General features: G+C 44.8%; 1 protein-coding gene across 2 annotated transcripts in view; it reads left to right on the forward strand.

The window, feature by feature from the left end:
• Positions 1 to 4,497, forward strand: part of HACL1 (2-hydroxyacyl-CoA lyase 1) — a 39,918-nt gene extending 35,421 nt beyond the window's left edge. Inside the window, exon 17 of one of the 2 annotated variants that reach the window (XM_040263692.1) lies at positions 3,459 to 4,497. In XM_040263692.1, the coding sequence (XP_040119626.1) occupies positions 3,459 to 3,491 (33 nt within the window). In that variant the 3' untranslated portion in view covers positions 3,492 to 4,497. The remainder of the gene's footprint in view (positions 1 to 3,458) is intronic. The other variant, XM_040263699.1, reaches the window with a different exon arrangement.
• Positions 4,498 to 13,223: the final 8,726 nt, after the last annotated feature.

The raw sequence follows: 13,223 nt of genomic DNA on the forward strand, positions 1-13,223 counted from the left end.
TGGAGGGTATTGCTGGAGAAATATAGCCTCCTACTTCCTCTTTTATAATTCCACGAGGATTATCCTTGTATTTTTTTCCATCTACCACTTCAACATATTTATCTTCATTCCAGTAGAATTCCACCTATATTACAGTTTCTAAGCTGTTTACTTTTCATTGATTAATTATGTGTCCATTGCCATTTGTCATTTTTTAAAAATAAAGTACAGTTGATTTGCAGTACCATGTTAGTTTTAGGTTTACAACATAGTGATTTTTATAGACTGCACTCCATTTAAAGTTATTATAAAATATTGGCTATATTCCCTATGCTGTGCAATATATCCTTGTAGCTTAATTACTTTATACAGAGCACTTTGTGTCTCTGAATCTCATACCCCATCTCGTCCCTCCGCCTGTTCTTCTCCCCACTGGTGACCACTAGTGTTTTTTCTATATGTTTAAGTCTGAAAAGATAACGTGTTCAGAGCAACATTATTTACAAAGCTAAGATATGGAAGTAACCTAGTGTCCCTCAACCAATAAATGGCTGAAGCAGATTGTGGTATGGGCTTCGCCGGTGATTCAGTGGTAAATAACCTGCCTGCCAATGCAGGAGACACGGGTTCAGTCCCTGATCTGGGAAGATTGGACATGCCACGGAGCAACAGAGCCCATGAGCCACAACCACTGAGTCTGTGCTCTAGAGCCTGGGAGCTGCAACTGCTGAGCGTGCAGGCTGTGACTACTGAAGCCCGTGCACCGCAGAGCCTGTGCTCCACAGCGAGAGGAGCCACCGTAACAAGAAGCCCGCCCTCCGCAACCAGAGAGGAGCCCTCGTTTGCTGCATCTAGAGAAAGGCCCGTGCAGCAGTGAAGACCCAGCACAGCCAGAAATAAATAAATAAATTTTTTAAAAGACGTGATATACATGAGCAATAGAATACTATTCAACCATAAAAAAGGAGATCCCATGATCTGCAACAAGGTGGATGGACCTAGAGGATATTATTCTTCGTGACATAAGTCAGACAGAGACAGGGACACTGTATTGGAATCTAATGTGGAATTAATGTGGAATCTAAAGTAAGACGAATGAACGCAACAGAAGGGAAGCAGACTCAGGTACAAAGAGCAGCCTGGCGGCCACCACTCAGCACTGGTTAGCGGTGCAGCGGGCTGCTGCCGTGTCGGGGGGACCTGACCTCTGCCGTTGCCGGTGTCCAGGCTCTGTGGGTAGTTCCTGTCCTGGGAAAGGCTTCCATGCACTGCTCTTCCTGCCGAAGTTCTGCTTAGATTGCTTAGATGTGGAACTTGGTCCTCTTTCCTCCTTCATCTCCTCTTCTTTTTTAAAAAATTAAGTTTTATTGGAGTATAGTTGGTTTACAGTGTTCTGTTGGTTTCTGCTGTTCAGCAAAACTGATCAGTTATACATATAGCCATTCTTTTTTAGATTCTCTTCCCATGTAGGTCACTACAAAATGTGACTAGAGTCCCCTATGCAATACAGTAGGTCCTCATTAGTTACCTGTTTTATATATAGTAGTGTTTCTATGTCAGTCCCTATCTCCCAGTTTCTCCCCTCCCCCTCCCCTCCTTTTCCCCCTTGGTAACCGTAAGTTGGCAAGAATACACAGAAGAACTATACAAAAAAGGCCTTAATGACCTGGATAACCATGGTAGTGTGATCACTCACCTAGAGCCAGACATCCTGGAGTGTGAAGTCAAGTGGGCCTTAGGAAGCATTACCACGAACAGAGCTAGTGGAGGTGATGGAATTCCACCTGAGCTATTTCAGATCTTAAAAGATGACGCTGTTAAAGTGCTGCACTCAGTATGCCAGCAAATTTGGAAAACTCAGTAATGGCCACAGGACTGGAAAAGGTCAGTTTTCATTCTAAACCCAAAGAAGGGCAATGCCAAAGAATATTCAAACTACAGCACAGTTGCACTCATTTCACAAGCTAGCAAGGTTATGCTCAAAATCCTTCCAGCTATGCTTCAACAGTATGTGAACTGAAAACTTCCACGTGTACCAGCTGGATTTGGAAAAGGCAGATAATCAAATTGCCAACACCCATTGGGTGATAGAAAAAGCAAGGGAATTCCAAAAAAAAATCTACCCTTGCTTCACTGACTATGCTAAAGCCTTTGACTATGGATCACAACAAACTGGAAAATTCTTAAACAGATGAGAATACCAGACCACCTAACCTCTACCTCCTCAGAAACATGTATGCAGGTCAAGAAGCAACAGTTAGAACCAGACATGGAATAAAAAACTGGTTCAAAATTGGGAAGGGAGTGTGTCAAGGCTTGTCACCCTGTTTATTTAACTTATATGCAGAGTACATCATGCGAAATGCTGGGCTGGATGAAGCACAAGCTGGAGTCAAGATTGCTGGGAGAAATATCAATAACCTCAGATATGCAGATGACACCACCTTCATGACCGAAAGGGAACAGGAGCTAAAGAACCTCTCGATGAAGTTGAAAGAGGAGAGTGAAAAAGCTGGCTTAAAACTCAGCATTCAAACAACTAAGATCATGGCATCCAGTCCCATCACTTTATGGCAAATAGATGGGAAACAATGGAAACAGTGACAGACTATTTTCTTGGTCTCCAAAATCACTGTGGATGGTGACTGCAGCTATTAAATTAAAAGACGCTTGCTCCTTGGAACAATAGCTATGACAAAGCATATTCAGAGATATTACTTTGTTGACAAAGGTCCATCTAGTCAGTAATCGTGTGCAGATGTGAGAGGTGGACCTTAAAGAAAGCTGAGCACCAAAGAATTGATGCTTTCAAACTGTGGTGTTGGAGAAGACTCTTGAGAGTCCCTTAGACTGCAAGGAAATCCAACCAGTCCATCGTAAAGGAAATCAGTCTTGAGTGTTCATTGGAAGGACCGATGCTGAAACTCAAGCTCCAGTACTTTGGCCACCTGATGCAAAGAGCTGATTCACTGGAAAAGACCCTGACGCTGGGAAAGATTGAAGGCGGGAGGAGAAGGGGACGACAGGATGAGATGGTTGGATGGTGTCACCGACTGGATGGATGTGAGATGGTGATGGACAGGGAAGTCTGGCGTGCTGCAGTCCATGGGGTCACAAAGTTGGACACAACTGAGCGACTGAACAACGACAAACCATAAGTTAGTTTTCTACGTGTTTCTGTTCTGTAGTATTTCTGCTTCTTTCATACTCTATAGTTTTTTTGTGTGCCCTGATTACTGTTAATGGGGCAAGATTCAGAAAGTGATATTAGGTTGTTTTGTAGGAAGAGACAGAAGATTCACTAACAGGTTTTTAGCTCCTTTTTAGGAAAAGCTGTAGATCAAAGACAAACTTCATTTACCCCCACTGTGGCTAGTGTTGTTAAAATGGGACTTTGGGATTTTAGAGCAGGCAAAATAGGATATAGTTTGACGTAGTTATTTCTTTTGACTGAATATTTGTTTCTTTTCTTTTTCTAGGATTTTCACTGGCTGACCCAGTCTAATCTGTAAATAAAGATGTCAGTGAGTGACTTGAAGAGTTTTCACTTTCCTATAAGATGGGATTTTATTTTTCACAACAAAATTACTATAATGTTAAAATTGTCATGCAAAAATTAAATAAAACATTTCTAAGTGACAATTTCTAAGTGACATTTTATAATGTAGGAATTGATTAAAAATATAAAAAGTTACCAGACTCCTACCACAGAAATAACCATTTACAGATGGAAGAAGGGGTTAATTACATTGTATTGGGACTACCTAACTGTTGAATTACACGTCAGTATTCTTTTAAATAAATCCCTTCTTAATGTCACATATCTTTTAGAAACCTCTTCAGACAAAAAAATCTTCAAGAACTGTATCCTGAGAGGCATGTTCAGTGAGCTGGAGTACCTGGACTGTTTCTGCCTCGTGGTTTATCCACTGAGCACTTCGTATGTTAGTCTGCCCAGTGTTTGATGGGGGTTGTTCTACACTAGAAGTTGTGTGTGTGTTTTCTTTTTCTGGAAAGAACTTACCAAGCCAAAGGAGAAGTCACGTCACACCCAAACTAATAATTTCAGGGGATATTTGGATTATCAGCCTCAGTTTATGTGTACCACATTGAGAGCAACAATCAGCAGCCTTAATATATAAAGAACTCTTGTTGATAAGAAAACTGTTAATGTACTAGTCAAAAAATGGGCAAAGGGCATGAATGTATAATTAATAGAAAAAAGCAAATGATCAATCCGAGTATGAGAATGAATACAAATGAGTATGTAAGTTAAACTTAAAAACCTCTTTTTATACCCCAGCTCCTTGGCAAAGCACTTTTTAAATTACAGTTTTCAGCATTTGGTGAGGGTGAAATGAAGAGCAGAGTGCTGTGCCGAAACTGGTACAAATCTCACTGAGGGATTCTAGCCGTGTTCGTATTCACAGTCATAAAATGTTCATACCCCATAACTTTTGACCCAGTGGGCATATTTCAAGAATGTGTTTTAAAGAAATAATAAAATATTTGGTCAAATGTTTATTTGTAAGCCCATTCAGCATGGTTTTATTTAGGAACAACCCCAGTGTTTAATGATAAGACATCGGTTATATAAGTTATGGTTTTTCAACATCATAAAATAAAAATTGTGTTGAAGAGAATGTTTATTAATGGAGAAATAAATGGCAACCCACTCCAGTATTCTTGCTTGGAAAATCCCATGGACAGAGGAGCCTGGTGGGGCCCATGGGGTCCCAAAGAGTCAGATGCAACTAAGCGCAATCACAGCTGCAAAAATGGATGGGTTCAGGTCAGGATACACATCTTTACTCATTCACAGATAATCTACATGGAGAAAAAAGGTGGGCACGAAGTAAACCAAAATTTTGATATATCTTGGTGATGGTATTTAAGTAATTTTTATTTTTTATGTTTTTTCCTACTTGTTTAAGATTTTAAAATGAAAATAATTATATAATCGTATTCTCAGAAACAGATATTGTTTTAAGAAAATACTAGAAATGGAAAGTATCATTTATTTTCAGAGTTGTGCTTGTTTATTATCTGCAGTCTTATATATGAATTGGGATGTAGGACTTTATATATAAGTTCAGCTAGTTTGACTGCGTCATACACATCAGACTTTTATGCATCCATTGACTTGTTAGGGGCCTAAGTGACCTCTGCGAAGCAGTGGCCTCCAGTTTTGAGGTATGAGCCGAGGAGACGCTTGCAGGGAGATGTGGTTTCACCTGACAAGCCCCCGAGATCAGGCCCCCACCTTCCCCGGCAGGTCTCCTTATGGAGTTCTGCGATGCACACTGCAGAGCCTGGGCTGCAGAGGAGCAGTGGAGAGTGGGTGGCCCCTGTCATCTCACCAGGTGTCCCGTGCTCCCCGTGGACGCTGGCCTCTGGAGGCTACGTGCAATACAAGGTTTCCCTAAAAGGTGCAGGGCTTGAAAAATATTTGTGAGCCGAACTGTATAAATTGGGATACTCGATGTCATTTAGGGGTGCATTTTCTAGTCATATTATCTCAAGAGAGAAAAAAGTTGGCAGATTAATAGGCTAATCAGCGGAGGTCAGTCTGAACATATAAAGACCAGGAGCACTGTTCACTGACTGCTTGTTGTATAAATGGGATCTTGAAATTGGTTTCCTCATTGGGATCTTTCCTTAGAAGGATGAGGTACTCAACAAGCCCCTCTAAAATGAGTCTGTTGATTGATAGTCAAAGTTTACTTGGTAAAACGTTTTTGTATCCCCTAGTTTAATAAGGAACATTCTTAGGTGACCTTAACATGTTGAATACTCCAGTGCCTCATAAAAACTGAACTTTGAAAGATTATGGTTGTTTCCTCAGAATTCAGGCTCAGAAATGACGTAGCAGGTTAGTTCCTCTACTAATTTTGTTGTTTTAGCCACTAAGTCATGTCTGACTCTTTTTCTATTAATGGTATTCTTTCCCAAACCTTTCATATTTCATGGGGTTGTCTAGGGGTTCAAAGAATCATCCAGAAGCCCAGCGCCTGGCATATCGAAGACACTCAATAAATGCCATTGTGTTTTAGGAAGATGCAACTTTAGAAAACAGGTGAACACTGGCTGGATTGTGTCCTGTTTAGCAGTGTGGTTTCACTTTGCAAATAAGTGGTCTTATTTCCCAAACAGATGAGTCATTTTCTGGAAAACAGGGGCTGTATGTTTTTACTTCCTTAAACAGCCACCTACTCATTGGATGATAGCTGACTGAGAATTCATCATGTTTGGAAACAGCTCAGTGGATATTTTCTGTGGTTATCTCATGTGTGCACCTTGGGAGTAGCTCAGCTTATTCTGTGACTGGCGTGTATTTTCCGTACAGAAAAAAGTATCAAATCTATTACAAAGAAATAACAGAATTTTGAACATCAAAGGAAAACAAAAATAATATTGCTTCCAGAAATATGTTTGTTCTTTTATTACTTCTAATTTAATTATAAGTACCATATAATACCATATAATATTATATTAGTTTCAAATGTATAATATAGTGATTTCAGTATTTTTATACAGTATGAAATGGTCACCATGGAAACACCAATTACTATCTTTCACCTTGCAAAGCTGTTATAGTATTATGTTGCCTAAGCGTATGTTATACACTCATGAGTTATTTATCTTCAGCTGGAAGTTCTTCCCTTTTAAACTTTGTCCCCTCTTTCATCTGTCCTTCACCCCACTTTCTGCTGGCAACCACCAGTTGGTTCTCTGTACCTAGGAATCTGTTGTGTTTTGTTTGTTTTTAGATTCCACGTGTAAGTGAAATCATGTCTGACTGACTTCACTTAGCAGACCACCCTCCAGGTCAATCCTTGGTGCTGCAAATGGCAAGACCTCGTTCTTTAAATGGCTGAGTAGTAGTATAGTGACACCGCGTCCTCTCTATCCCGTCCTCTACGAGCGGACGCTGAGATTGTTTCCGTATCTTGGCTGTTGTGACTAATGCTGCAGTGACCATGGGGCGCGTGCATCTGTTGAACTAATGGTTTTATTTTCTTTGGACAAACACCCAGGAGTGGAATTGCTGGGCTGTACTGTAGTTCTATTTTCAGTTTTCTGCGGAACCTCCATATTGGTTTCCATAGTGGCATGGCCAGTTTCCTTTACTGTTTTTAAGACATTTCTCTAGGCAACGGGGAAGTATTACACTGCCATGAAGAAGTGGTACATGGCTAAAGTAAACGTAGATTTAAGAGTGACTGTGAATGCATGAAGAAAGTTGGAAACCAGTTAAATCCCAGGTGGGGATTACGACTGAGAAACCCTAATAAAACAGAGTGCGCTGACTGCTGTGGACAGTGAAATGCATACAGATGCAGTGTGAGTCATCTGGTGTTTCCTGGTTGCATTTGCTGGCTACTAATCTGAATATCGGGGGCAACCCGGGTGGCCCAGTGAAGAACCTGCCTGCCATTGCAGGGGACGCAAGAGAAGCAGGCTTGATCCCTGGGTGGTGGGAAAGATCCCTTGTAGTAGGAAATGGTAGTGCACGCCCGCATTCTTGACTGAAAAAATTCTGTGGACAGAGGAGCCTCGCAGGCTCCCGTCCATGGAGTCTCCAAGAGTCAGACACGACTGAGTGACTGAGCACACACATGCACTCTCGCAGTCTGAATAATGAAGTCATGTGGGTAAAGGAAATTCAAACTCCTATGATATCCTCCCAAAGATAAGCTGCAGATTAAGGAACACCTTGGATTCGGACCCGACAGGCAGGGATGCCTATGCCTCTGGTTTTCATCGGATTATTTCGGATCATCCCTCTCCTCCAAGCCCTTTCCTTCCGGGAGAGAGGCTGGCTGGCTGATCAGTGAACCCATGGTGGACCAGTTGTGTGGTTACCCCTGCAGTTAGGGAGCAGAGAAAAAAGGCCCAGCTAAAAACACTTGGATCTCCACTTTCAAAATTTGAAGGGAACACTTTAAATTGTGACTCAGGCCTGGAAATACCCAGAGACGGCACCATCCACCGTCTCCTTCCCAGGTGTCACTGGAGCCGGCTCTGCGGTTACTCTATAGCAAGCCGGTTTGTCTCGAGCCTCACTCTCCGGTCCCAGCATATTCCCAGGAGCTGGCTCCTCGAGGCTCAGGGAGAGATGAGGAAGGCAGGCCCAGTGTCACCTTGGTCTGAGCCCTGCTGTGCCATTTCCACTCCAGCACTCACGCGGCCCCCCATTTGCCACATGGTGTCAGCCGTATCGTCACCTCTTCCACAAAGCCGTCCATTCTCCCAGCCCTCCTATAGCACCTCGTTTGCTACTCACATTATGCGTGGTGAAATGAATCCCCATCTCCCTTCCCGCCTTGGCTGAGTCCGTGTGCACCCAGATGCCGCCCACCCTCCTCTTCCAGGGCCTGCATCCGCTTGCTCTCTTTGGCAAACTCCTCTGAGGGCTCCCCATGAAGAATCTACCCCCACAAGTCATGTAGTGATATATACATAATAGACTTCATGGACATTTTCTTGCAAGGGTGGAGACCCAGGAGGGGTTTATGTCACAAAAGCTGCAGTAGACAACACTGAGGGTGCAGTGTGGAGAGGGTGAGCCATCGGGGATCAGAGGCCAGCCCTGGGGCCTGGGATAGACACGCCCCACCATCCTTAGACAGGAGAGATAAGCAAGCCTTCCTTACTGATCAGTGTAAACAAATAGAGGAAAACAATAGAATGGTAAAGACTAGAGATCTCTTTGGGAAAATTAGGGATACCAAGGGAACATTTCAGGCAAAGACGGGCTCAATAAGGACAGAAAAGGTATGGACCTAATGGAAGCAGAAGATATTAAGAAGAGGTGGCAAGAATACACAGAAGAACTGTACAAAAAAGATCTTCATGACCCAGATAATCACGATGGTATGATCACTCACCTAGAGCCAGACATCCTGGAATGTGAGGTCAAGTGGGCCTTAGGAGGCATCACTACAAACAAAGCTAGTGGAGGTGATGGATTTCCAGTTGAGCTATTTCAAATCCTGAAAGATGATGCTGTGAAAGTGCTGCACTCAATTAGCCAGCAAATTTGGAAAACTCAGCAGTGGCCACAGGACTGGAAAAGGTCAGTTTTCATTCCAATCCCAAAGAAAGGCAATGCCAAAGAATGCTCAAACTACCGCACAATTGCACTCATCTCACACACTAGTAAAGTAATGCTCAAAATTCTCCAAGCCAGGCTTCAACAGTATGTGAACGATGAACTTCCAGATGTTCAAGCTGCTTTTAGAAAAGGCAGAGGAACCAGAGATCAACATCCATTGGATCATGGAAAAAGCAAGAGAGTTCCAGAAAAACATCTATTTCTGCTTTATTGACTATGCCAAACCTTTTGACTATGTGGATCACAACAAACTATGGAAAATTCTTAAACAGATAGGAATACCAGACCACCTGACCTGCCTCTTGAGAAACCTGTATGGAGGTCAGGAAGCAACAGTTAGAACTGGATATGGAACAACAGACTGGTTCCAAATAGGAAAAGGAGTCCATCAAGGCTGTATGTTGTCACCCTGCTTATTTAACTTATATGCAGAGTACATCATGAGAAATGCTGGGCTGGAAGAAGCACAAGCTGGAATCAAGACTGCCGGAGAAATATCAATAACCTCAGATATGCAGATGACACCACCCTATGGCAGAAAGTGAAGAAGAACTAAAGAGCCTCTTGATGAAAGAGGAGAGTGAAAAAGTTGGCTTAAAGCTCAACATTCAGAAAACGAAGATCTTGGCATCTGGTCCCATCACTTCATGGGAAATGGATGGAGAAACAGTGGAAACACTGACAGACTTTATTTTTGGGGCTCCAAAATCACTGCAGATGGTGACTGTAGCCATGAAATTAAAAGATGCTTACTCCTTGGGAGAAGTTATGACTAACCTAGACAGCATATTAAAAAGCAGAGACATTACTTTGCTGACAAAGGTCTGTCTAGTCAAAGCTATGGTTTTTCCAGTGGTCATGTATGGATGTGAGAGTTGGACTATAAAGAAAGCTGAGCGTAGAAGAATTGATTCTTTTGAATTGTGGTGTTGGAGAAGACTCTTGAGAGTCTCTTGGACTGCAAGGAGATCCAACCAATCCATCCTGAAGGAAATCAGTCCCGAATATTCATTGGAAGGACTGATGCTGAAGCTGAAACTCCAATACTTTGGTCACCATTTTAAATGAGCTGACTTACTTGAAAAGACCCTGATGCTGGGAAAGATTGAGGGCAGGAGGAGAAGGGGATGACAAAGGATGAGATGGTTAGACGGCATCACGGACTCAATGGACATGAGTTTGGGTAGACTCCAGGAGCTGGTGATGGACAGGGAAGCCTGGGGTGCTGTGGTTCATGGGGTCACAAAGAGTTGGACACTGAACAGAACCATCCTTAGAGCCGTGTAGGGGTGGGGATGGGCCCCAAGAACCCTGACAGAACGGGGCCAAATTCCTACGTTGGCAAAATGGAGGTTCAAAGTAAAGTGGAGTTCCTGGAAATACATGTTTCTTCCGCATGTGAGTCCTGTGGGCTGGCCCACCGCTGCACTCCTGACTGCCTCTCCTGGCTCCGCGCTGTGCCTGCCCCCCACCCATCGCTCCAGCTGTGTACCCTCTCCCCGCTTCCCTGCCTCCGTCATTCTCCAGAGTTTACAGGCTTTTCTCCATTTAATTCTTCTGTGTTAAGTCTAGTAGCACAAAAAGCTAGTATTTCCATTGGAGTCTATTTTAAAATTCAGTGCATTAATAGAAGAACTGGCGATAATAGCAAGACCAACAGGTAAAGGTGGTTTCCTGCTCACAGTTCTGGAGAGAGGTTCGGGAGGTGGTGGGGGAGGTCTCTGAGAAAGAGGGGATGCACGGTGGAGGCCTTTCCCGTCCTTTCCTTGGGAAGAAAGAGATGAGGTAGAGTAAGCAGGTTTAGGCTTAGCCAGTTTGAACAATGGAGAAGGCAATGGCACCCCACTCCAGTACTCTTGCCTGGAGAATCCCATGGATGGAGCAGCCTGGTAGGCTGCAGTCCATGGGGTCGTGAAGAGTCGGACACGACTGAGCGACTTCACTTTCACTTTTCACTATCGTGCATTGGAGAAGAAAACGGCAACCCACTCCAGTGTTCTTGCCTGGAGAATCCCAGGGACAAAGGAGCCTGTTGGGATGCCGTCTATGGGGTCGCACAGAGTCGGACACAACTGATGTGACTTAGCAGCAGCAGCAGCAGCAGTTTGAACAATATCCATGGGCTCCAGGGTGCCCCAGGTATCTGGACGCTGAGGTGATTAGGGCTGGGGAGAGAAGCCTGGAATGTGAGCGCCCAATGCAGAGTGTGAGAGAGAGAGGTGGGGATGACGGGCTCAGAATGGATTTGCAAGTGAAAAGAGTTGTTTGCTCACCAGGAACTCTTTACCCTGGGAGGGGCAGTCCCTGGGGCCAGCGAGATGCGGATGTCAAAGCATCAGAACTACAGAAAGTAAGCTGATGCAGTTAATACAGAGTGGCAGTAAATGGATACTTATTAAATATTCTTTTAAATATTAAATCTGAAGTGAATATTTGGATTAGTGAATCTTAAAATATTATGTCTGTTCAAGAATAAGGCATGTTTGAATCTATTAAAGTATTTTTTCTGTCCCTCGGTGGAGTTTAAAATTCTCATAGTATTGGCAGTACGCAACCTTTGTTAAACTGGTTCCTAGACGTCCTCATAGTTCAGTCGGTGAAGAGTCTGCCTGCAATGCAGGAGACCCGGGTTCGATTCCTGCGTCAGGAAGATCCCCCGGAGAAGGAAGTGGCAACCCGCTCCAGTATTCTTGCCTGGGAAATCCCATGGACGGAGGAGCCTGGCGGGCTATAGTCTATGGGATCGCAAGAGTCAGACACGACTGAGCGACTAAGCACGCAGACGTTAATCTGTTTTGTCACTATTGTAAATAAGTTCTTATCTTCCACTCCGTTTATACTTGGCTGCTGTTGGCATGGTGTGTTACTTCCACAGCTTAGTGACTTCCCTCGAGCCTCTCCTTCCTTGCTGTCGTCTGGCGGCACTGGCCAGTGCTTCCAGAACAGCGCGGAATGGCCTTGGTCGGCAGGGACCACTTTCCTCCCAGGTACTTAGAATCAGGATGTCCTTTCTTCCTTTCTTCCTTCAGCAGGAGCAAAAGATGGCAAGAAATCTCCCCACCAGGAGTTACTGAGGCTGGAGGGCTTGAATATCTTCCGCAAGGGATATAACAAGATGGAAAAAGAATCCCAGTTTTTTATGCTTGTGGTCGCCGGTGAGAAAAACGGACTTCTTGGCTATCGACTTAGACTCGTGGGAGTGCTGGTCAGTTACTCGCCACCTCGACTTCCCTCCTTCATGGCACCAAGACCAGGGATGCAGGCAACGTACTGCCTCTCTCATCTGCGCCTTCAAAATCTCAGGCCAAGGGCCCCAGGTGAATCAGCAGGAGGCGACCTCCTTTGCTGCCTCCTTCCTCCCGTTTGTGCACGGTCGGTCGGGGCCCCAGCGGGGAGAGACTTTGCTTTTTTCTCCCGGTGCTCTGAGAAGCAGATTCCGAGATGGCATTAGGCGAGAATCTGATTACGGGAAACGTCTGTGTGAGAGAAAACAGGAGGGGCCGGGAAGGCTGGGAGGGCCGTCAGACACATGCAGACCAGACCCCAGGGAAGGGGAGAGGCAGCGAGGCTGGGTGGGAGCGCCCTGGCCGCCGCGCGGTGCCAGGAAGTGTTGGGCGCAGACCTGGGAGGGGAGCAGCACGGATGCTGCGGACAGGTTTCGGGGAGCCTCGCAGGGACTCTCCGTCGGTGCCGCCGCCACGGGCCGCCTCTGGTGGTCTCTCTACTGCAGACTATTTGAGTTCAGCAAGACCTAAAAATCTAAGGATCTGACCCAGGTCTCTCAGCAGCTCGTTTTTCAACTTTGGACCGGGACTATCCTCTTAGGTAGTCCGTGAGTTTGCATCCTCCTCTGCGTTGGCAGTGATACCCCTCTGAGCCTCAGTTTCCACATCTCTGTAATGGGGGCAGGCAATGGACCGCCTAACTCAGAGCTGCCTGGAGCACGTGTGTTTACAGATACACTTCGCAGGAAGCTGTGCTCAAGGGTGCTCTGATCTCCAGTACCCCTCTCCCTCACACACTCCGGCCCCCAGACCCACGTGGAGCCCTACCCCCACTGCAGTAAGAGATGTCCCCGTGTCCATTCAGTGACCCACATGCCTCTGACAGCTTGTCTGTCCCCCTT

This window comes from Oryx dammah, unplaced genomic scaffold, assembly GCF_014754425.2.
Source record: "Oryx dammah isolate SB20612 unplaced genomic scaffold, SCBI_Odam_1.1 HiC_scaffold_2, whole genome shotgun sequence".
Lineage (NCBI taxonomy): Eukaryota > Metazoa > Chordata > Mammalia > Artiodactyla > Bovidae > Oryx > Oryx dammah.